This window comes from Puccinia triticina, chromosome 4A (assembly GCF_026914185.1).
Source record: "Puccinia triticina chromosome 4A, complete sequence".
Classification (NCBI taxonomy): Eukaryota; Fungi; Basidiomycota; class Pucciniomycetes; order Pucciniales; family Pucciniaceae; genus Puccinia; species Puccinia triticina.
Genome location: NC_070561.1, coordinates 3,971,222 through 3,991,570, shown reverse-complemented (window position 1 = coordinate 3,991,570; position 20,349 = coordinate 3,971,222). Strand labels below are relative to the sequence as shown.

At 50.5% G+C, this 20,349-nt stretch overlaps 7 protein-coding genes across 7 annotated transcripts; 2 read left to right on the top strand and 5 right to left on the bottom strand.

Annotated features, from left to right (window-relative positions):
- Positions 1-452: 452 nt before the first annotated feature.
- Positions 453-1,065, bottom strand: PtA15_4A469 (uncharacterized protein; the record flags this gene model as incomplete). The annotated part of the gene is made up of 3 exons (XM_053168355.1): positions 453-498; positions 565-781; positions 828-1,065. The coding sequence occupies 3 exons, from the start codon at positions 1,063-1,065 to the stop codon at positions 453-455; spliced, it is 501 nt and encodes a 166-aa protein (XP_053019573.1).
- Positions 1,066-2,339: 1,274 nt separating this feature from the next.
- Positions 2,340-2,931, bottom strand: PtA15_4A468 (uncharacterized protein; the record flags this gene model as incomplete). Its single annotated transcript, XM_053168354.1, has 3 exons — positions 2,340-2,468; positions 2,536-2,744; positions 2,817-2,931. The coding sequence occupies 3 exons, from the start codon at positions 2,929-2,931 to the stop codon at positions 2,340-2,342; spliced, it is 453 nt and encodes a 150-aa protein (XP_053019572.1).
- Positions 2,932-4,257: 1,326 nt separating this feature from the next.
- On the bottom strand, positions 4,258-6,693 carry PtA15_4A467 (uncharacterized protein; the record flags this gene model as incomplete). The annotated part of the gene is made up of 3 exons (XM_053168353.1): positions 4,258-5,215; positions 5,288-5,372; positions 6,618-6,693. The coding sequence occupies 3 exons, from the start codon at positions 6,691-6,693 to the stop codon at positions 4,258-4,260; spliced, it is 1,119 nt and encodes a 372-aa protein (XP_053019571.1).
- A 53-nt stretch (positions 6,694-6,746) lies between these two features.
- Positions 6,747-7,504, top strand: PtA15_4A466 (uncharacterized protein; the record flags this gene model as incomplete). Its single annotated transcript, XM_053168352.1, has 2 exons — positions 6,747-6,839; positions 6,890-7,504. The coding sequence occupies 2 exons, from the start codon at positions 6,747-6,749 to the stop codon at positions 7,502-7,504; spliced, it is 708 nt and encodes a 235-aa protein (XP_053019570.1).
- Positions 7,505-7,555: 51 nt separating this feature from the next.
- PtA15_4A465 (uncharacterized protein) lies at positions 7,556-8,363 on the top strand (the record flags this gene model as incomplete). The annotated part of the gene is made up of 2 exons (XM_053168351.1): positions 7,556-7,954; positions 8,325-8,363. 2 exons carry the CDS (start codon positions 7,556-7,558, stop codon positions 8,361-8,363), a joined length of 438 nt encoding a protein of 145 aa, XP_053019569.1.
- Positions 8,364-10,848: 2,485 nt separating this feature from the next.
- PtA15_4A464 (uncharacterized protein) lies at positions 10,849-12,052 on the bottom strand (the record flags this gene model as incomplete). Its single annotated transcript, XM_053168350.1, has 2 exons — positions 10,849-10,857; positions 11,660-12,052. The coding sequence occupies 2 exons, from the start codon at positions 12,050-12,052 to the stop codon at positions 10,849-10,851; spliced, it is 402 nt and encodes a 133-aa protein (XP_053019568.1).
- Positions 12,053-12,730: 678 nt separating this feature from the next.
- PtA15_4A463 (uncharacterized protein) lies at positions 12,731-13,687 on the bottom strand (the record flags this gene model as incomplete). The annotated part of the gene is made up of 5 exons (XM_053168349.1): positions 12,731-12,808; positions 12,884-12,947; positions 13,016-13,059; positions 13,145-13,202; positions 13,278-13,687. 5 exons carry the CDS (start codon positions 13,685-13,687, stop codon positions 12,731-12,733), a joined length of 654 nt encoding a protein of 217 aa, XP_053019567.1.
- Positions 13,688-20,349: the final 6,662 nt, after the last annotated feature.

The following is a 20,349-nucleotide window of genomic DNA, read 5'->3' as shown; positions in this document are numbered from 1 at the left end:
AAAAGAATGCTAGCAGCTCCGATTCTACCGGAGAGTCCCGAGTCCTGCAAAACTTCAAGACTACAAACAGTGATCTGTGCAACATCATGCGTAGGTGATCTAATGCCAATGGTATTTTAAAAGAGAGGCGGCTGGTCTCTTGCGACTGCTTAAGGCTGTCTTCCGTCTCGACAGAGGCTCAGCCTCATTTGCATGTAGGTATTCTTCTTCTCTACATGGGCATTGGATCTTTCTGGAGTCCAGAAAGCGGAGAGACAAAGAAGGGCCTTGTACTCTCGCGCATTTGAGATGGCAAGTGATTGAAATTCCTTGCTATTAAGCATTAATGGAGATACAAATTGCGCACGATTGTATATTAAAAGTTCATATTACGAAGAAATACAAGAAAAGAATGCCAGCAGCTCCGGTTCAACCGGAGAGTTCCGAGCCCGAAGATCGCGTTTATAGCTGGACTACAACGCGACAGAGTGGGCAGGTTGAGTTCTGCTCAATCCAGGGCTGCAGCAGAAAAGAATTTGAATCAGTCATTGATAATGAAGATAGAGGGTAAGAAGATGTGCTTACTTGGATGCAGTCTTGGTGGAAAAGGTGGGATGGATGGCATGGGAGCTGGACAACAGTTCGGCCAACTTGAAAGAGTTCATTATGGCAGATTGTGCAGTTCTCCGCTTCGCCATCTTGGCTCGATTTCGAAGTGGGGACGGTCGGATGGGGAAGAGTGTCCAGTCGCTGCCGAACATTCCTCCTTCGCTGTTCCAAGGCAGCTTGCTCGGGAGGTAAACTCAGAATCAGCGGTAGAAACAACACCTGATATGAGCGTGGCCTACCTAATTCCCTTAGACGGTCCATAACCTCCTCGGCTTCCTCCGCAGACATCTCACCTGATTCCACTAGGTGGTCGATGGCCTCCGAGAATTGCTCCATAGAAAAGGCGCTCAAATCGAATTCGTCCAGGAGAGTGGGCGTAGCCCATTCGTAGTGGTCGTCTGCAACCACCTGAGCCTCGCCTTCGGGCGCGAATTCCAGCCCAGCTTCTTCGTCCAACTCGAACATGTCTTGGTCCATATTGTGTATTTATTAAAGACTAAGAGTTTCTGGAGTAGCTGCTAGGTTCTGGGAGGAGATGGGAGGGGAGGGAGTTGGCGAGATTGATTGCGAGTTGGGGGAGATGATTGGTAGCAGTACGGCTGGGACCGTACGCTTACTTATACCTTACATCAATGCTGAGCCCAAATTCAGCAGCACAAAGGGGAGACTTCGTGGTTGAATTGAATGCCTGAGGACTGGTGCTGCTTGCATACAGCGCGAGGCTCAGCTTGCTCAACAAAGGCGATTATGTGAAGCCTGGTTTCTAGACCATCTATGGGTTTCTCTGCCTCTATGGGTTTCTCTGCCTTTCTCCGCTGTCAAGCCGCCTGCTTTGAACAACAATCCTAGTTTCCCTTTGTGCTAAGAAGACTGAATGAAATTGTATTTCCAGGATTGTATTTCTGATCCATCCCCAAAGCTATAGATCGCAAGGCTCTGGTTTCTTTTATCCTTCACGGTCGGGCGGCAACTGCAAACTGCACCAGTGTCTACGAATGTAATTGATACTTTATATTTCCTGAGGCTGGAATCGTCTGCAGAGCCTGGCCAATCCTTTCCTGCAATTTCAATGCCCGGCGCTGGAGGGTACAAAGTCCGGGCAGGAGGCCCTCATTTACCCCACTTGCGATGAGGGACGTGTGTATCAAGTTAAAAAGAACAAGTCTTCATTGTGGCATGAGCGGGCAGAACTTTGCATACATCCTTCCGGGGATGATATGGACTTTGGTGTTCCGCCGCGCTCATGAAGCTGTTTCTTGCTGTTTGAAAATCCGTCTGTTCTCATTTCTTGGCCATGATTTGTCTACGGGTCAGTTCGTAGACGCCACTATCCACACCCGTGAATTTGGTGCAAAATAAGTTTTGGATGGAAAGACTTTTTGCTCAAGCGCAGTTGGTAGTCAACTCTGGATTCGAAAGAGCAATCTAATAAATTGGGAGGCAATGCTGTTGAGGGTATATTTCAACATTTATTCACGTTTGAATATGTACAACGTGATCTCATGACAAAAGCATTTTAGAAGAGAGATGTCGTTTTCAACTCAACACAAGGCCCCTTCCCTCTTGACAAAGGCACAGCCTAATTTCATATTCATCTTCTCTATGTTGGCAGTGGATCTGCTTAGACCGCAGGAAGCGGATCAAGACAAACGAGTGCCTTGCGCGGTTGCGCAATTTCAACTCAATGTAATATGCATTCCTTGCTACTATTCTAAGGTTTCATGTAAACACAAATGAGAAAGTATTTTACACTAAACGTTCGTACTAGAAAAAGATACAACAGAAGAATGCCGCTCCGCCAATTTAACCAGAGGGTTCCGAGTTCGACGGAGGTGGTAGTTGGAATCCAGGTCGGCATATAGGGCAGCTTGTGTTCTGTTCTATCCAGGGCTAAAGCAGTGTAATTGGTAATGGACTATGGAGGCTGGGGCTAAAAGAGTTGCTTACTTTAATGCAGTCTCTGTGAAAAAGATTTGATGGATGACATGGGAGCTGAACAACTGTTTGTCGAACTTGAGAGAGGTCTTCCTTACAGATTGTGCATTCTGAAGCTGTGCCATCTTCGCCCAATGTCAAAGTGGCGGCGGTCGTGTTGGAAAAGGAGTTCAGTAGCTCTTGAACCTGCTTTCTTCGCTTTGCGAGGGCAGCGGCCCGAGCTTCTCCCAAAGGTGAAATCAGAACCATCTATAGAATTTAGAAAAAAAACACATACTGGAAGCGTAGCTTACCTGATTCCATTAGATGGTCCAAGGCCTCTGCGAAATCCTCCGGAGAACCAAATGCATCCGCATGCGCAAGGTCGGACGAAACCTCTCCGGTTGACACTAAGATCTCTTGGTTCATATATTGTGTGTTTATCAAAGGCTGAAGTTATTTGGAGCAACCGCTAGAGTCTGGGAAGATGTGAGATGGGAAGGGGGTATATTGACACTGGGTTTGGGGAGATGATGGGTAGTAGCACGGCTGGAACCGTACGCTTACTTATATCTTACATCAATGCTGAGCCCGACTTTGGCCGCACTGATGAGAGGCTTCGCGGTTAAAGTACTGAGGGTATTTGCTGCTTGCATACGGCGCGAGGCTCAGCTTCTACGCTGAACAAAGAGTCACGTTTCCCTTTGTGCTTTGCCGATTGGAAAAAGTTATGTCTCCATCTTTTTCTCTCTGATCAATCCATAAACCTTAATAAATTCAAGGATGCCGTTTCTCTTATGCGTTATAAGTGGATGGCAACTACCAAACTGTCTCAGTGTTTACCCCGGAAACTGAGACTCCATATCCCCTGGAATTGTCTGGCAAACCCGGCAGAGCCTGGCCAATCCTTTCCGGCAAGACCTCAAAGTCCGCCACCGGAGGGAATGAAGTCCTCAGCAAGAAGCCCTCTTTCCATGATCCGGCAGCACTTACGACGAGAGATTTGTGTTCTAAGGCGGAAATTTTTCTCTCTTCCTCCGAGTCTGATTGTGAGCTCTGACATATCATATTTTCGAATACGCTTTTCTGTGCTACGATGCGAAATGCTAGAGGCCCCTGAATCACAATGTCACCAGCGGGAAAAAAATGCACACATCTTTCGGGGAACACTTACTATTAATAGGGATTTCGCGAGTACGTCGCGCCCATGGACCCGTTTCTTGTTACTTGCAAAGCTGCTTGTTCCCAGCTTTGCGCCATAATTTGAGTGCAGCTCAATTCATAGATGCCTACCCGCGCCCGGGGAATCTGGTGCAAGATAAAATTTGAAAAGATAGTTTCCCCAAGCGCAGTTGGTAGCTGCGACATCTAGATTTATCATTGATGTCACAAAGCTACATGAATGATCCTGAAGATTTGCTTGATTGACAAACACATGGCCACCATCCTCATCAAAAACTGCTACATATTAGTGATACAAATTGTTTTATGGTGAAAGAGCTGAGCTAGATTATGGGAATTAACAAGGCACACGTTTTTGTACCTCTGTACTGATTTAGATATTTACATGTTTGATGTGGGTTATTTTGACTTTACGATTCCGTGAGTTTACCCGAAAATCAGAACCTCTTCCAGGCGCCATTGCTGCAGACTGGGAACTGATTATCGAGGTTAGGAAGCCCGGTCATCCATGAGGCAGGCCACAACGGAGGGAGACACATTTCCTACCCAAGTAATGTGAGGTTTCATGGGGCGTTAGTAGTGGTCGCCTACCGCACGGGAGAGGAGGGATGGAATAGGTCTTACATCAGGTTTGCAAGGTGGGTCACAGCGTCCCCAGGTTGACCAGCCCAACCACTCCATCAACTTTTCGGTTTGTTGTCTCCATTCCGAGGCCCGCGAGGTGGCTTCGCTCTCTAATCTTGGATCGGGAGTGATGAGTGAATCGATCGGAATAGACAATTCGATGGTTTGGATAAAGATGCTGAAGATCGTGCTACACAATCGATCCCAACTCCCCTCGTTAGCGCCAATGATGACTTGTATAGATTCCGTGAGGTCTGAGGCACGATACGTCCCGGAAGTAAAACCTCTCGCACATTTCATAATGTTCTGGTCGACCCAAGCCGGATCACTGAGATTCCAGGAGGAGAAATCAACGTAGGGGATGATCATGCCGTAAGTCAAGCCGCGCACTTCGGCCGCCCGGTCGATGGCGCTCAGGTCATCCCGTTTGAGCAGGTAATCCAGTTCGACGAGTGGTTTGCTGTACGTCTGAGTGATCGTGCAGACCGATGCCCGCCAATCCAGGCGATCAGATTCTTTCCGCCATCTCTCCGCATTCTTACGGGCGAGTACATTGACCAGACGGTCTTTGATTTTCTCTACATCCCTTGAGCTGATCCCGTGCAATCTGTGAGCATGACGCGGGCCGTCGCTGGTCCCTTCAGCTTGCCGCTTCTGGCTCAAGCTTTGGATACGATCGTAGAAGCTCACAAAGCCACTTGGGTCTAGAATCACTCGAGTTTCGCCTGGCGTGAAGAACTGGCGGCTGGCTGCGCGGAAATAGTACTGCGGAGACCTGGAGTAAAATGGCGAGTTGATGACCCGAGGTCTGGTAATCCACTGGAGCAAGGATTCCTCCGGATTATCACTTCCTGCAGAATTGTTATCAGTTTTCAACCGGATCGTCGAATCGTTGGCCTCAAAAACCCTGGTTGAAACACGCGAGAAGGCGAAGTTAGTTAAGAACGTGGGATATTGGCAAACAAAACAAAAGCTCAACTCGACTCTCTGCCGCAAGGTCTTTCGAAGCTGGCCAGGAAAGAGAGGGTTAATCACATCCGATTGATTCTGGACCAATGTCTCGCCTGAGTTGGATGAGAAATCGGTATTGTGAATCTCAGGCCCCAATTATAAACGAAATTTCGAGTTATATTTTGAAATTATTCGAAGAGAATTTCGAAACGGAAATGAAATCAAAATGAAAGATTTTTGATTTCAAAATCCTCTCGGAAAAACTTCAAACAACAGGGTGCACATATAAACAATTGTGCATCCCTGAGCAAGTAGCCTGCCGGAGTGGGCAGGCAGGGGCGATATGTCTGTGACACGGGCAAGCTGGATAGAATACAGCTTGCCTGTTCAGCCTTGGCTGTCTGAACCAAAAAAGAACCCGCACACCTCGCCACACCTCGCCAGGCCAACACGCACACGATGATCCCCCTCCCAATGATTGACTCAACAAATCAGCTCCTCGCCACTTGGCTTTGGAACGAGCAGAATAACGCGTTCGGATCATCTGCGGCAAGATCGTAGCCGTATTGACGTGCGTTTTGTCCCGTGGTCCCGCCGCCGAGGGCAGGATCATATTGCCCCTGGTGGTCCCGGGCTGCCTGGAGGTGTTCGTAAGGGTAGGCCATCTGTTTTTTTCTCAGTGTTGCAATCGTGCAATCTGGTATATTGCACAATTGCAGCAGCAGTTTTTTCCATGTGCCAGCCAACCCCCGCCCGGTGAACTCCGCCGACCCAATACAGCCATTAAATGGGGGGGGGGGGGGGGGTCTGAGGCACCAGTGGCCTGGCAACCATACAGGCATACTGCCTGTTCAAAATTTTGATTCCTCGGATTTTGAGATTCTGGAATCTTGAACACCCCTCCCGGGTGTGTTTGAAGATATTTGGGATTATTTTGAAATGAAAAGAACTCAAAACAAAGTTGGTTTTGATTTCAAAACAATTTCAAAATTATCTCAAAATTCCGTTTATAATTGGGGCCTCAGTCACTTTCATGGATTCAGTAAACGCTCCTGGTTTGTAATAAGTATTGAAGGATCGGTGGTTTTCGTGCCCCTAAGGCCCCAATTATAAACAATAATTGGGACTTTATTGAAAAATAAACAAAAGCAAATTGAGATTCACTCTTAACTATTTTTTAGCTAAATTTTTTTTGAATGTCTGCATTTGAAAATTTGCTAAAATTCCCTTATTGAGCTGAATACAGGTGTGTATGATCACTATAGGGTTGTGCAATTGAGTTTCAACTCAATAGCAAATACACACGTGCAGGGCATGGAATTGTAGTGGTTTTGGCAGGGGTCTGGCCCTCTCTTGACCATCCGCCCATCCGCCCATCTGCCCATCAACCTCCAATTCGCCGGCGACACCCCACCCCAATTGTTTGATGATCATGGACCCTAACACTTGACCGACTGACAACAGCCAGCTGTACCTGGACAATCCAGATGGATCCTGGCCAGTGGCAGACCCCGACCTCGATTATTCCCGCACACCAACAGGTCACCAGTACCAAATCAACCTTGAGCCACCTTACCCAGGTTGGCAGTACTTACCAGTGGATCAAGCCAACCAGTGATTCCCTGCTGAGCCGCCATACTTGAACCCAACACTTCTCAATTGGCCCCATCCCAACCTCGCCGGGAACCAACATAGCCTTGCACCCGTACCGTCCCATCATTTGGGAATGATTCCGGGAGCAATCAATCACCCCCCAGGCTATGTCCAAGTTGCACGCCAAACCCGTGGCCTTCCAGATCTAGACCCGGCACGCGCATCCTACTTGCACAAGAACACAAGAGATTTTGATTACCAGATTACAAATGACATGTACTCGGGGGTTCCAGTCCCAATCAAAGCAAGCTTACCCGGCAACACTCTCATCTCGGCCGCTCCTGTACGCACCCCAACCACCCCAGCTGCCCAGCCTACTACGGTCCCACCCACCATTGCCGCTGGGGGGAAGCAAAAGCCTAAACGCTCAGCTGAGGAAATGGCTAGGGCTGCGGACGAGGCAGCCGCAGTTTGTGCAGACAAAAATCAGAAGAAGGCCATTGAGACCAGAGAGAAGATGTTAGAGAAGGAACGCGCGGCATTGCGCCGTGAATCTGAGGCGGCCGCAAAGACACCGCAGAAAACTTGGCCGGAGGACAAGTCCCTCGAGCTTTTAAGATTCTGGAAGTGTGTCAAAGACAAACACACCTGACTCTCAAAGACAAAGCACGGGTTTATGATTTTTGCCAAGTACTTGACCAAAATGGTCAAGGAGATTAACCTCACTGAATACAGCAGCAGACCCATGTGGGCTAATGACAGATGTTTGGGTCTGACCCACACCACTCCCTTCCTTTCACCCGCACCAGCAGCGCCCCAGGCCAATGGCCCCACCGGTGGCAAGGACACAAATGACCGCCCCAAGGCTGATCGAACCACGACCGTTGATGGCTTCAGCTCACCTGGTGAACACCAACCAGACCCGCCAACCCAGGCCCACCAGATCGGCCTTCTTAACCCAGTGCCCGCCCCACTCGCACCCAGGTCTGCCACCGTCCACGTCCGACCCCATTGTTGCAGACGCCCAACCGGCAGGGCCCAAGCTCCCGCCCCTGCGGCACGCCGACGCCCGGTGGGGCGCCCAGTCCCCAGCTATGTTTGGGTCCGACCAGAACCCTTTGGTGGGCGCCCTGTCAGGCCACCTCTTCCATCTCTCATCCGCGCCACAAGGGGCCTGACACTCAAGGGGTTCCTCGAACAATGCCAAATCAACCCACACAACCTCCATACCCGCATCATCCTACATGAGAATCAAGTCATTGACTGACCGTTCTTCTTGCAAGCCAACAAAAACTCCCTCCGGAACATGGGATTAAGCCGGGGCACCGCCAGAGCCCTATGCCAAGGTGGCATCTCCCTCCGCCGTCGTGCCGTGCAAGTACAGACGGAAAACATTGAACGAGAGACCCAAAACCACATGGGGTGATCATGTCATTGTAATACTGCATAATTTCATTGCAATTAAGCACCAGGGCAAAGTTCCACCCCAGCCTTGCAAATACCAGCAATAAAAATAAGTAACATATTGAGACATCACAAGCATAACAAGTCTTTGATTGTATCCCTGTGGGTCCACATGGAGGGGATGTGGGCCTCATTACGTTCCTTGGCACGGTGAACGACCCGAGGGATAATTGCACCCAGCCAGGATTCTTCCGCTGTGCGTGCGTTCCAGTCTTTGAGGTAGAGCCTGCCTCTTCGGTTGAGCAATTTGTGTAAAACCATACAGGCAAAGGAGTTTTTGCGCGCGAAAATGGGCCACACGGCCTGAGCTGTCAAGAGAATCCGGTGTGGTAGACGGAAAAGTGAAAAATCAAAAGTTTTTTCTCATACATATATTTACTCATACTAGGCCTCAAGATACCATCAAATTGACCCCAGAAATGTATTCTACGGCCAATTTTACCCCTAGTCACCACTGGAAGCGTCACTGGAGCTCCTCTGGATTGGAACCTACACGCCCTTGGACAATGGACACCCATCACACGTTCAGCATACCCAGTCACCAGCCTGTCACAAGCCTCAAGTCAAGGATCACAGTATTATGCTTATACACATCACAGGATACAAGCATACATCTCCCCATCAGACTATAGTCATCACATAGTATCAAGTACTCTTCTATTTCCATATTATGATGTCATCCCGCACTGATCCTGCAGTTCAGACGTCATTTATGCACCCCCTGCATCCACCTGTCAACTAATGCAGCCTACTGTCACTTGACGCAGCCTTCATGCAGCCCTACTGCATGCTTATGACATCATTTATGTACCCCTGACACATTATGACATCATTTGTATCTACTCTCACCAGCTAAAATCCCTCACACTGTTGTCCAGATCAGCTAAAACACTAACCCACAAGCCCTCTGGGGCTCCACTTCTGTCTATATAAGGAGCTCTCCCCTCCCCAGTTGTCAGCTCCTCAGTTCATCACTCACCAATCACAGTCACCCCAATATTCACCCTTACCAATTATAACCAACCCTTATATAAATCTTCAGCTCTATACTTGTCAATCAAACAACTCATCTTGAGCCAACCTACCCTATCACTTGATTAAAAAATTGCCAAGCATAGCTTGGTGGGTCTTGTTGACTGATAGCATAGAAGGGCAGAGTTTTGCACCTCCATCATCCCCTTCTCCATTCAGCAAAAGGTTCTCAGGAACACTTTTGAGTCTTACACCGGAAGCAATTTTTCAACCTTCCAAAAGATTGTTTGACGATGATCCGTGTTGATGATTGGATGTAGTTGAAATCATAGTTTTTTTGCGTGGCCACCAAAGGGTAAGGCAATAGAATGCTGACGTTTTCCGGGTAGCCAGCGTCCCCAATGAGCATGGCGCCACGTGGTATCATTGGCTTGGCCACACCCAACAGGCTCTGACCCACATGCATGGAGCCAGCACCCCCTCCACTAATCTACATGTGCGGTTCTCAGACGTCAGTCAGAGGTAGCTTGAAAGAGAAAGAAGAGGTATCAAGCTCACATTGCGGAAGTTACCATTGCCGTTGACCACACACTGGAATACCACAGAAGCCCAGTGCTTCTGGTTTATGTACCCGTTCCATTCATCATGGGGAGGTATCCCAAGCGGCACGTGAGTCCCATCAATGGCCCCAACAATGTGTGGAATGCCATGGTAACGTTCAAAGGACTCTTTGATCAGGTCCTACTGCTAGGTATCATCCAGAGTTGGCCAGCTGAATCACAGCAGCCATCAGATTAGTAAGTCGCCATCAGATTAGTAAGTCAAGATAGGTGAGGATAGTAACAATGTTACACACCCCACGGACCGATGCCTCAACACCCGGAGCACCGCAATTGTAAAGCATTTGGAGGCTTTGTTGGCTGTCTCTTTCCCTATGTTGAAGACGTGGGCGATGTTAACGTAAGTCGCCCCATGCCCAAGTCAATAAACTCCGACGGCGACTTGGGCTTCCACGCTCAACGGTTCCCCACGGCCAAGGGTATCTTGCTGCATTTCGCTCCGTAGTTTGTCTGAGAGCCACCGGAAATCTTCCACAGACATGCAGAAGTACTCCACAAATCGGACGGCGGGGATGTGGTCGTTGTTCCAAGGTTCCCAGCAAGAGGGTCTCTTGAAAGCTGTGCGGCGTGCACGGATATAGACCTGTTTGGGGACTTGGTGCTGCTGGCGGTGATACCATTGCCAGAGGGCAAGGATCTGGATTCGTTTGGGGTCAAGCGGAGGAGGGATCATGGCGGGTATCTTGAACGTGGGGGTTGGACTGGGAAACTTGGATTATCCCAGCGGCGGATGGTCTCAACAGGAAATACTGCAGTTGAGCTGGCCAGTATTTGTGTACAGAAGGGCAAAATTTGCTCTGTTGCGCATTTTGTTTATAATTGTACTTCAATTGAAACATTATTGAAGTATTTTTCTTACTAAAAAATAGCTATAATCATAATTTCAATCAAGTTTTGATTATTTTTCAATAAAGTCACAATTATTGTTTATAATTGGGGCCTAAGACGTCTACGGAGCAAAAAAAGAATAGCACATGAGTCTTGAGAAAGCCAGTTTATCATAATGTTAAAAAATATCCATATGATCGAGGAAGAGGCCCGGTTTGATGAGAGAAAGCCTAACAGGTAAACACAAAAAGATGTTACCAAACTGACTCAACTCCCTTGGTGAAATCACACCACATTAATTTGAAACAGGTGTTCATCCGCACCACGCCCTTGAAGCACCATTGTTTTCCAAGCTTGCAGAGTTTGTGGGTGCGGTCATACTCTGCTTTGATGTACCGGCCATTGTCTCCAAACTGCCTGGAAATGGTGCCGTTGATGAGCACGCTTTGGCTCTCCATGAAGCCTGGTGTGCCCAAGGAGGAGCTCTGACCATCAAAATAGATGATACACAGAGCGCAGGTTGCTGTGTATGTATACAAATTAAGGTTCTGATCCGGTGCCCCGGAGCTGGATATCACCCATCCCGCACCCTGACCCTGGTCTTATCCGGAATCCGGCCGGATTCTCCCGGATTGGAAAGCAAGGGGCATTTCACAAAAAAAGTGCCAATTTGATTGGGTATGCCGGGGAATCCCCGGTAGAGATCCCGACTCATACGGGTTTGACGGGTATTCCCCGAGAAAAACCCGTATTTTTGGGTGTTTTCTGAGGTTTACCCGCATGTCTCGCTTTTGGAGCGCTTTTCACTATCCGACCGGATTCCGGATCTCTCAAGCTCAGTCCCGAACCCTGATCCGGCCTGCGGGGTTTCCGGATTCCTCCGGATCTGCGGGGTCCGGATCGGAACCTTATTACAAATCGACTTGGCCGAGCCTGTGAGCGTGAATGACGTAGCTGTACTCGGGGTTGAAGGCAAGCCATTCGAGTCCCTCTGAAGGCGGAGGGGTCTGATGATTGGTTCTATGATAGAGCAACGTGCCCCGCGGGACGACACCCGGAATGATCGAGTGGCCGCTGTAGGCATAGGTGTTCGGCCATTGCTGGAGGAGACCGGCGAAGGAGGCAAAAATCAAGTTGGGATGGTCTGCGCCGGGGACCGATGGTGAAGACCTAGTGCCGGGATTTGGAGTCGGTAAGAAGCTCAGCTGTTCGCTTTCAGCTGCGACTACCAATGGAGCCAGCCAAGGCAAAGCTACCAACCCGGTCAACAAGGTCAACTGAAGCCGCTTGGCGAACAACACTTGAAAGGCACGCATTAGCGCGTTCTTTTACTCGGGAAGAATCGGAAAGCAAGGGTTCTGAGCGGTCAAGTACGAGTGATATCCCCCAACAGAGAGCTGGATTGGACGATGTGGTTCTTGGGGGCTGCTTTTATAGAACCGAACCTAGACTTCGACTGGGGTATGTCCCCCGTGTGATGCAGGATGAGGAGTGGTGATGCAACGGATGCCAAGCGGATTCTTACTGAGAATGAGTGGCTTACTTTCGCCTTGGAAAGTGACATCATCCATGGCATTTCGGACGGACGGGTCCCTCCGCGAGAAAATGAGATGGGCTATGATTCATCAGAGGCAGCATCTAGACACAAGGACTAAAAATCTTCATCCATCCGGCAAAAAAAATCAGAGCAGTTCTGATAATCTGAGCGATGGGTGCCTTGGAGATATCCTGTATGGGTCTTTCCTCAGGCGCAAATGCGGTGGTCTCTTTGCAGAAAGCAGCAAGTCTTGTGTGTACTTTGGTGGCACCAGTATTTCATATTTGCTCAGGAACAAGAGAATTTTAAGATCTTCAAGCGGAGCAGCAATATTGGTGGATTTGGATCGATAGTAGAAAGATGTATTTGTCACTATGGCTACACATTTCGATATTAACAGCCCTTGAGAGAAAGAGAAACAGAAAAACAGCTTGGGATGTCCCGTGTTAAAGAAAGCTCATTGCGGGCTAGAGAGGATCATAAAGGCTTGCTTGTCGTCGATTTTGGGGCCCCCCTTGGCGGGAGCTTCCTTTTCCTGGTAGATGAAAGTTTGAGAAAATCAATCATCTGTTTGGAAAAAACATCGAACCAGATGAATTGTGAGGCTTACATCGGCTGATTTGCTGCAGGCCTGTAGCATATTGTGAACACCCGCTTCAAGTTGCTTGACCGTGCTATGGAAAAAGATCGAGATTAGGCTGGGTTCAATTTTCCAAATGACGGTCCTGGGAAATAAGCTTACATCGAGCCTGGAGCGACTTTTTCAGTGCCGTGGACAAGAGATAACTGGATTGTTCAAAAGGAAAATGATTACTATCCGCCTGAAGTCCAGAAGTGAAGGAAATCAAAACAAAAAGAAATCGGGGCAAACCTGACAGTTGCCGTGAGTGGCGGTCGAAACCTTCTTCTCGGCCAATTGATGGGCAGCACTAATTTCGAAAACAAGAGGATGTTCAGAGCTCAGGATTGATTGAAGCACAAGTTCTAATGAAAAAGTAACATACGCCAAACAGTTCTTAACAGAGAAAGTCTGAGGAGCTTTGCCGTGGGTAGCACAAGCAACGGACTCGGTGTCCGATCGGCGGCTGAGCTGTTCGACATCCTCGAGAGCGATGGCACGTCGGCTAACGCTTTGGGTCCCCTCAGTCGCCTTGACAAATAGGAGGGGGGAGTAGGCGAAACCTTGGTATCCGTATAAGTAGTTGAGGTTGTACATCCCGGCCCAGCCGCGGTACAAAGGACTATAGCCGCCCCAGAGGCCAAAGCCGGTGCCGAAGCATGACGAGAGTCCGTATCTGTTTCCGAAGAACCATTTCTCCTCTACGCCCTCCGACTTGGGGCTAGCTGCATCGTCGGCACGAGCGACGGCGACGAGGACACAGAGCAGAGTGAACAGGTAGCTGAATGAGACCATTGTGCGGTTTGGATGATTCGAACGCGTTGGGGAGAGCTAGGGATACTGTGCTGTTTTGAGCAGGGTGTGGAAGGTGATGCCGGTGGATCTGCTGAGATGGGATGAGTGGATGGATGATGGAGCAAGATTGGGCGTGAACGAGGGCCTATTTATCTTACGGCCAGCCGTCTCCCCGTTCTTGGAGTTGTCCATGTGCCCTGCACTTGAGTCATCTGCAGTGAGATCCACTGAGGATCGGTGCTTGTTTGCAGTGCACGTAACCAACACAACAATGGAAGGTCATCTACATCGATCAACAATTGAATGGAGCTGGGTCCCATCCATGGATGGTTGCTTTGCGCATCTCCATCTTCTATTTTATCAACCAAACATTTCTCACCAGCGGCAGGGCTTCCGTGAGACCCTCCGGAGGCTCCGGCCCAAGAAGGGGCAATATGGCGCAAGTGCCGCCTGCCGCCCCTAGATTCTACATGCTTGGTTTTCATGGGAGGAAAATTCGAAAGTCTTTCATCTCTTGCCACATTCCGCGAGTTCAGCCGATGGGCTGAACGGGCCCGGCCAAGGACCTCTGTTGAGCAGCCGCTGCGTTGATCGGCATCCCCTTGGTCCAGCTGCGGCCGGCTACACACCTTGTGAGTCTGACCTAGGTCACAGCAGGTGTCACAGGGGGTGTCACAGCATGTCTGCTGTACGAGAGCGCAGCGGGAGTTTGGCTTTGTCCAAGTAACCGGTTAACCGGGCCAGGTCCGAACCGGCAGAGCGGCGGAGCGGAAATTGCATAAGCCACTCAATACATGCCGGTATGGCCGTAAAGGGCTGGTGACGTGGCTCAAGATGACAGCTAGGTTTCAGCCTGATCTCAGCTGGGCCAGGAACGACCCGAACCAGGTACCGTTTGGGCCTAGCACCCGAAGCGGCCACCTGTAGGCAGCCACCCGGGCTCAAGCTCGGCCGGCGGCCAAACTAGGCCACCGGTATTTCCACATCCAGACAAGTCTGCTGATGCTGGCCACGGGTCCTGGCCGAATGGGGGAGACTCTCCGATAAGAAGAGATAAGAGACGGGTATTTATAGCCCGGGCTGGAGGCGCCATCGCTATCCCCCCAGGACTCAACCCCGTCTCTTGTCCCCATTCGCCGGTTATACCTGTAGTTGTCGACCTCTACGACTACCAAAACTTTTTCTTTATCTCTTCCTATCTTTACCGGGAATTCCATAGCCCCACTTCCCCGTCCGAATATTTCCTTGGCAACTCACCCTCGTAACCTTCCCGAAACTCCTTGGTAAACATACTCTTCATAATTGATTATCCAAACACGCATATACTTCAGAATACCCCTCCCATCGTATAACCTATCATGTCCCAGAACCTTGATAGTCTCTCGGCTAGCATGAAAGAGGCAAACCCTGTCAGCCCGAGCGAAGATGCTGATGTCACGGCACGCTTGACCCGCTCACAAGCTGCAGAAGCCTCCGCTATGGCCATTCCCCCTGCACAAGTCGCCCCCGAAAATCCCCCCACAACCCAACGAAACGCTACGGCGAAATCAACCAATCCCAAAAAAACCAAAGCGGCGAAGCCGCCAGCGAAAAACGGCTCAACCAGCACTATCCAGAAAACACCGGAGACGGCTGGGAAAGATTTGGGTGGAACCCAAACCAATCAGTTATCCACATCAATTGGGGCGAAACACGGTAAGCAAGAGACCACCTCCCTTACCAAGCCAAAGAAACCAACTCCTGACTCCTGACCACACAGTGATAGATGTCGATAATCCCCCAGAGGGAGAGGTTCAGCCCTCCCAACTGACGGACGGACCGGAAAAAGCCAAAGACGAGCTAACCGCGATCATGCTCAAGGCAGCCCTCAAGGCGGGCAGAGACGGGGATCAGGCGGAATCTGATATGTATTTCAACTGCTATAAGGCGCTTATCCTAGGGTATGTGCCACCTCCAGGCAATGAAGTAAAACGTACTCATACACTAACCAAACAATGCCGTATGACATCATCCAGTGAACCGGTCACAATCCCAGTGACTCTAGTCCCAGCGGCAAGGGATTTGTTGGCGACAGAGCTACCGCTCAAAAGAGCCCTCACTTCCAACCCAACCCCCATCCCGGCAGGCCAACAAGAGGACACCTCAGTTGGGGGGGGTAAATTTCCACTGGGGCCACACTAACTCCCACGAAGATGTAGGCTTTACCCCTTACTTTGAGCGGAACATCCTCGAGCTCAAGGCCCCACTCCCCCTGACGATTTTTAACAAGGCGTGGCAAGATGCGGCACTTCAGTACCACACCGAGAAGCGCCCAAAAAACGACGACAACTCTACCAAGAGGGGGATGCGATATACCGGCTATCCTTACCCAAGCGAGTGGCTCATGTCCTATAGCGACTGGAGCCTGAACTACTCAGAATTTTTGGTAAGCAACCCTAAGACAGTCGCAAGCCGAATTAAAATACTCCAAAGCTAATTGCCTAATCCATGGGCACCCACGCAGAAAGATTACGATGCGAGACATCTACCGCTACGAGACCTTAGGACAATAGATCGTCCTGCACAAGGCAAACGCGGACAAAATCCTACGGAAGGATGGCTTCATGGTTGCGTTACGCTATGACATCAGGATTCGGGCGAACGCATTCGCTCACCGGGTAGTCAAGAATGGTGTCTCATTGTTCTCAGACATCTCTGTCTTCCGACAAGAGGTCTACAATACGGCCTACGGTGAGGCAAGACGCTTAGACGAACTATCTTTCAGAGACAACAACCCCTATGCGGTCGGCGGGGCAAGGTTCGGATGTGACCCTCACACCGGTTTGAACCCAAACAAGCGGGGCGGTAACCCCCCAAATGCACCAAAGTCAGCTCCACACACAACAGCAGCTCCCTCTACTGGCTCTACCTCTGGCCCACCGACGGCCAACCTCCCGGCCAAGCCCAAAGAAAGTAGACCAAAGAGCGCTGGTTACCTCGGAAAGAATTTCAACCCGGCCTTCGCCAAGATGAGAGCTAACGGATAAGGGCCCAAGCCAGCTACCGGCGGACCTAACGGACCGTAGGCCTCCCCTCCTAAAATATGAACTCCTGCTTTTCCTTTTTTGTTTGTGCTGTCCTTCCCCCCCCCCCCCTTTTCTGTCCCCATCTTGCTTTCCGCATCCTGCCGCCCCCATCTTTCCGTCCCAATATCTCCACCTTGGTTGCTCTAGGTGAAACCCTTCCACCCTCTCCCCCTTCAGTAACAATCCCCTTCCTAGTCAAATATAAACACGTTGTTTTTCCACATGCGTCCGTACCATACCAAGCAATTGATCAAATTGATATACTGAGACCGCTTCCGACTGTCTTTTTCTCGCCGTACCAATAGTAAGCATCCTACGTTTGGAAACGAGGACGAACCCATTGAGATCTCGAGCAATAGCTCCCAGAGCAATGACCCCAGCCCAGAGTGGCCGGTGAAAGCCAAATGCAACATGAACGTAGGAGCGTGGCAAGCAGCGCTCTCGTCCGCCAACCTGCTCCCAGAGTTCCAAGATGTGCTTGATGGCTTCATGAACGGCTTCGACCAAGGAATCCCCATCCACAATCTAGGCAAGGAGATCCCGTACTTCGCTCCTCCAAACCACCAGTCAGCCTTGATGGCTTGTGAGAAAATAGAGGAATCCATCACTAAAGAGATTTGGGCGGGGCGCATGTTCGGACCTTTCCAAGCCGAACAAGTGTGGGACCAGTTCGGCTTCTTCTGGACAAACCCGCTAGGGGCGGTGGTAAACGGCGATGGCTCTCTCAGAGCGATTAACAACCTTTCCTTCCCCCACAACGACCAACAGATTCCCTTGGTGAACTCATTCGTGGATAAGAACGACTTCCAAACTACTTGGGACGATTTCAAAGCTGTCTCCAGGTTCTTACGCAAGAGCACAAAGCCGGCCCTCCTAGCAATTTTCGACTTGGAGAAGGCCTACAGGCAGATCCCAACAGCGCCAGACCAATGGCCCTTTCTGATGCTTAAGGACTTCAATGATCAAATCATCGTCGACACCAGAAACACATTTGGAGGAGTCGCTGGCTGCGGATCCTTTGGCAGACCAGCAGACGCCTGGAAACGGATAATGATGGCTGAGTTCGACCTAATCAACGTTTTTCGCTGGGTCGACGATAACCTGTTTATCAAGGAGGTCTCGTCTACAGTAAGCATGGATGATATTGTCCGGCGGTCAAACAAACTAGGCGTGAAAACCAACCCGACGAAGGTGTCACCCTTCAAAACAGAGCAAAAATACATTGGGTTTATTTGGAATGCCAGAGAGAAAACCGTTGGGTTACCAGAGGAGAAACTCGGAGAACGTATAAAACAAATCGAGTCCTTCCTCATTGTGGGCGAGATATTCTCTTACAACCAGGCGGAAATACTCGCGGGAAGACTAAATCACGTCTCCTATATGCTCCCCCAACTCCGCTCATATCTGTGCGGCTTATATCGCTGGATGTGTAGCTGGGTACACAGAAGGGCGCATCTCCCGATTCCGCTAGACGTACAAACCGACCTAGAATACTGGCAACGGACCCTGCTATCTTTCAAGCATACACGCTTGATAGCAAGCCCGGAGCCGACCGAAATTGGGTGGATGGGGGATGCCTCGACCAGTTATGGCATCGGGGTTACCATCGGCCGGTCATGGGCCCAATTAAGACTTAAAGAAGGATGGAATGGCGGCGAGAAACCAAGAAGAGGAATCGCTTGGCTCGAGACGGTGGCGATCCGCATCGGCATCCTCATGTTAAAAGAACTGGGGGTAAAGCAAGGGAAATCCATTATCGTGTGGACCAACAACACGACAACCGAAAACGCCATCAAAAGCAGGAAGTCCAGAGACTTCCACGTCAATGTGGAATGGAAGCTCATGCAAGACTTACTCATCGATTTACAAATCGACTTAGTAGCGAAACGAGTGACCTCAGAGGAGAACAGAGCCGACGCCCTATCTCGCGGCGACCGTACGGGGCTAGACAGCAGGAGAAGAATGGTTTTATCCCTTCCCCTCGATCTGGACGAAAGGATGTTCCACCCGTCCGAGACGGAATAATTCGCACTCTCGTGCAAACCCGGGTTTCCATGACCATCTAAGCACCAATCCCCGTTTAAAACGGCTGGACTATATGTTTGAGTTTTTGTTTCTACTCGTGTCCTACCTTCCCCTCAGGAATAAAAAGGGCCCTTTCCGCCGTTGTGAAACTACGGTTTCGTCCTTACCAACCCCCCAGGACACCGTCCCCCTGCGGCAGCCTAATACTGTCTGAGATCAGAGAATTCTTAAGTGGCGAGACCCTAGTGAGAATCCCTCCGACGAGGCTCCGCGCTTCCGGGCGGCCGAGATGGAAACACCCGCTTTTTAACCCTGAGACAATTTCAAACACGGGTTCCTCACTAGAGGGAGGCTCCAGTCTCCCTCCCCGTAAAACTATCGCTCACTTTACCCCCTGCCACAGGGCCAGGTCGATGCAAGGCAGACCCACTCCGCATCGATGTCCACGCCAGGAAAGGGCAAAAATGCTTATCCTCCCTGGACCAGAACGGGGCGGGCACAACTACCCTAACCCGAGCAATCGTGGCGCTTGAGGCGACAGCATGCAACCCCGGGCCCCCCCAGTAACTATCCCTATAAAGCGTCGAGGCTGTCAAGCTCCGTCTGCCACCAACTTTACCAAGGGGAGTTCCCGGGGCAAGAGCGCATCGAACGCCGAGGCCGTGGCCAGGCCTAGAACCGTCAGGGAAACGAGTCTAGCCCAGGGAACAATCTAAAACCACAAGTCGAGCTGAAACACTCAACGGCAAACGTGACGAGGGTAACCGCGTACGCGGCTCCGATGGATGAAGTGTCGGTGCAGGGCTCACAACCTACCAGTCTGAGTAGAGGGTCTTGCACCGACCCTGGCACACCAGTGTGCACTTCTTCTCTGGGGGCGCTATAGTGCGCAGCAGTTGGCGGCGCCGTTGGGGAGCGAGACGCAGCCTAACCTTTAGGGTGGCATTACAGCGTCTCCCCCGCGGGACTCTGCTACTGCTAAGCCAGGTGCTCCGCACCTGTCTCCTCCCCCCCTCGACCCACACACGGCAGCCTTGGGGAGCATGCCTTAAACAAGCAAGCTCTTGGGGTTGCCTAGGTGACCTCTGTCACTGAACATGTCCAGAAGTGACACAAATAGGATATGCACGGGATCCGCAGCGCCGCAGCGATGACTCGGCGCTCACCGCGCACTTTCCTCACTATCTCCCCCAATCACGAGTGATAAGGTGATTGGATCTCCTTTACGGGGTCCTCCGGGCAAATTCCCTGTCGCCCGATTGGAGCACCTATCAAAGTCTCATCACATGCGAACTTACACGCCATGGGTACTTCTTACCGCAAGGCAGTGTGGATCCGACGGGTGACACCAGATTGGTGAAACCGACGGGGAATTCACCGTGCCCCCGGCAATTGTGGGCTCCCCATCGGAAAGAGACAGGGGTCTCGGATCCTCGTTGCTCCGACAAGAAAACTTCAGTGGACTCGCCGCGAGTCATTTTATTTGCGGTGGAGTCCACAAGAGTAGCTTTTGTGCGCCGTGGAAGCCACACTTGTCAATTTCTGTGATGCTGATTCCACAGCTGCTCCGCT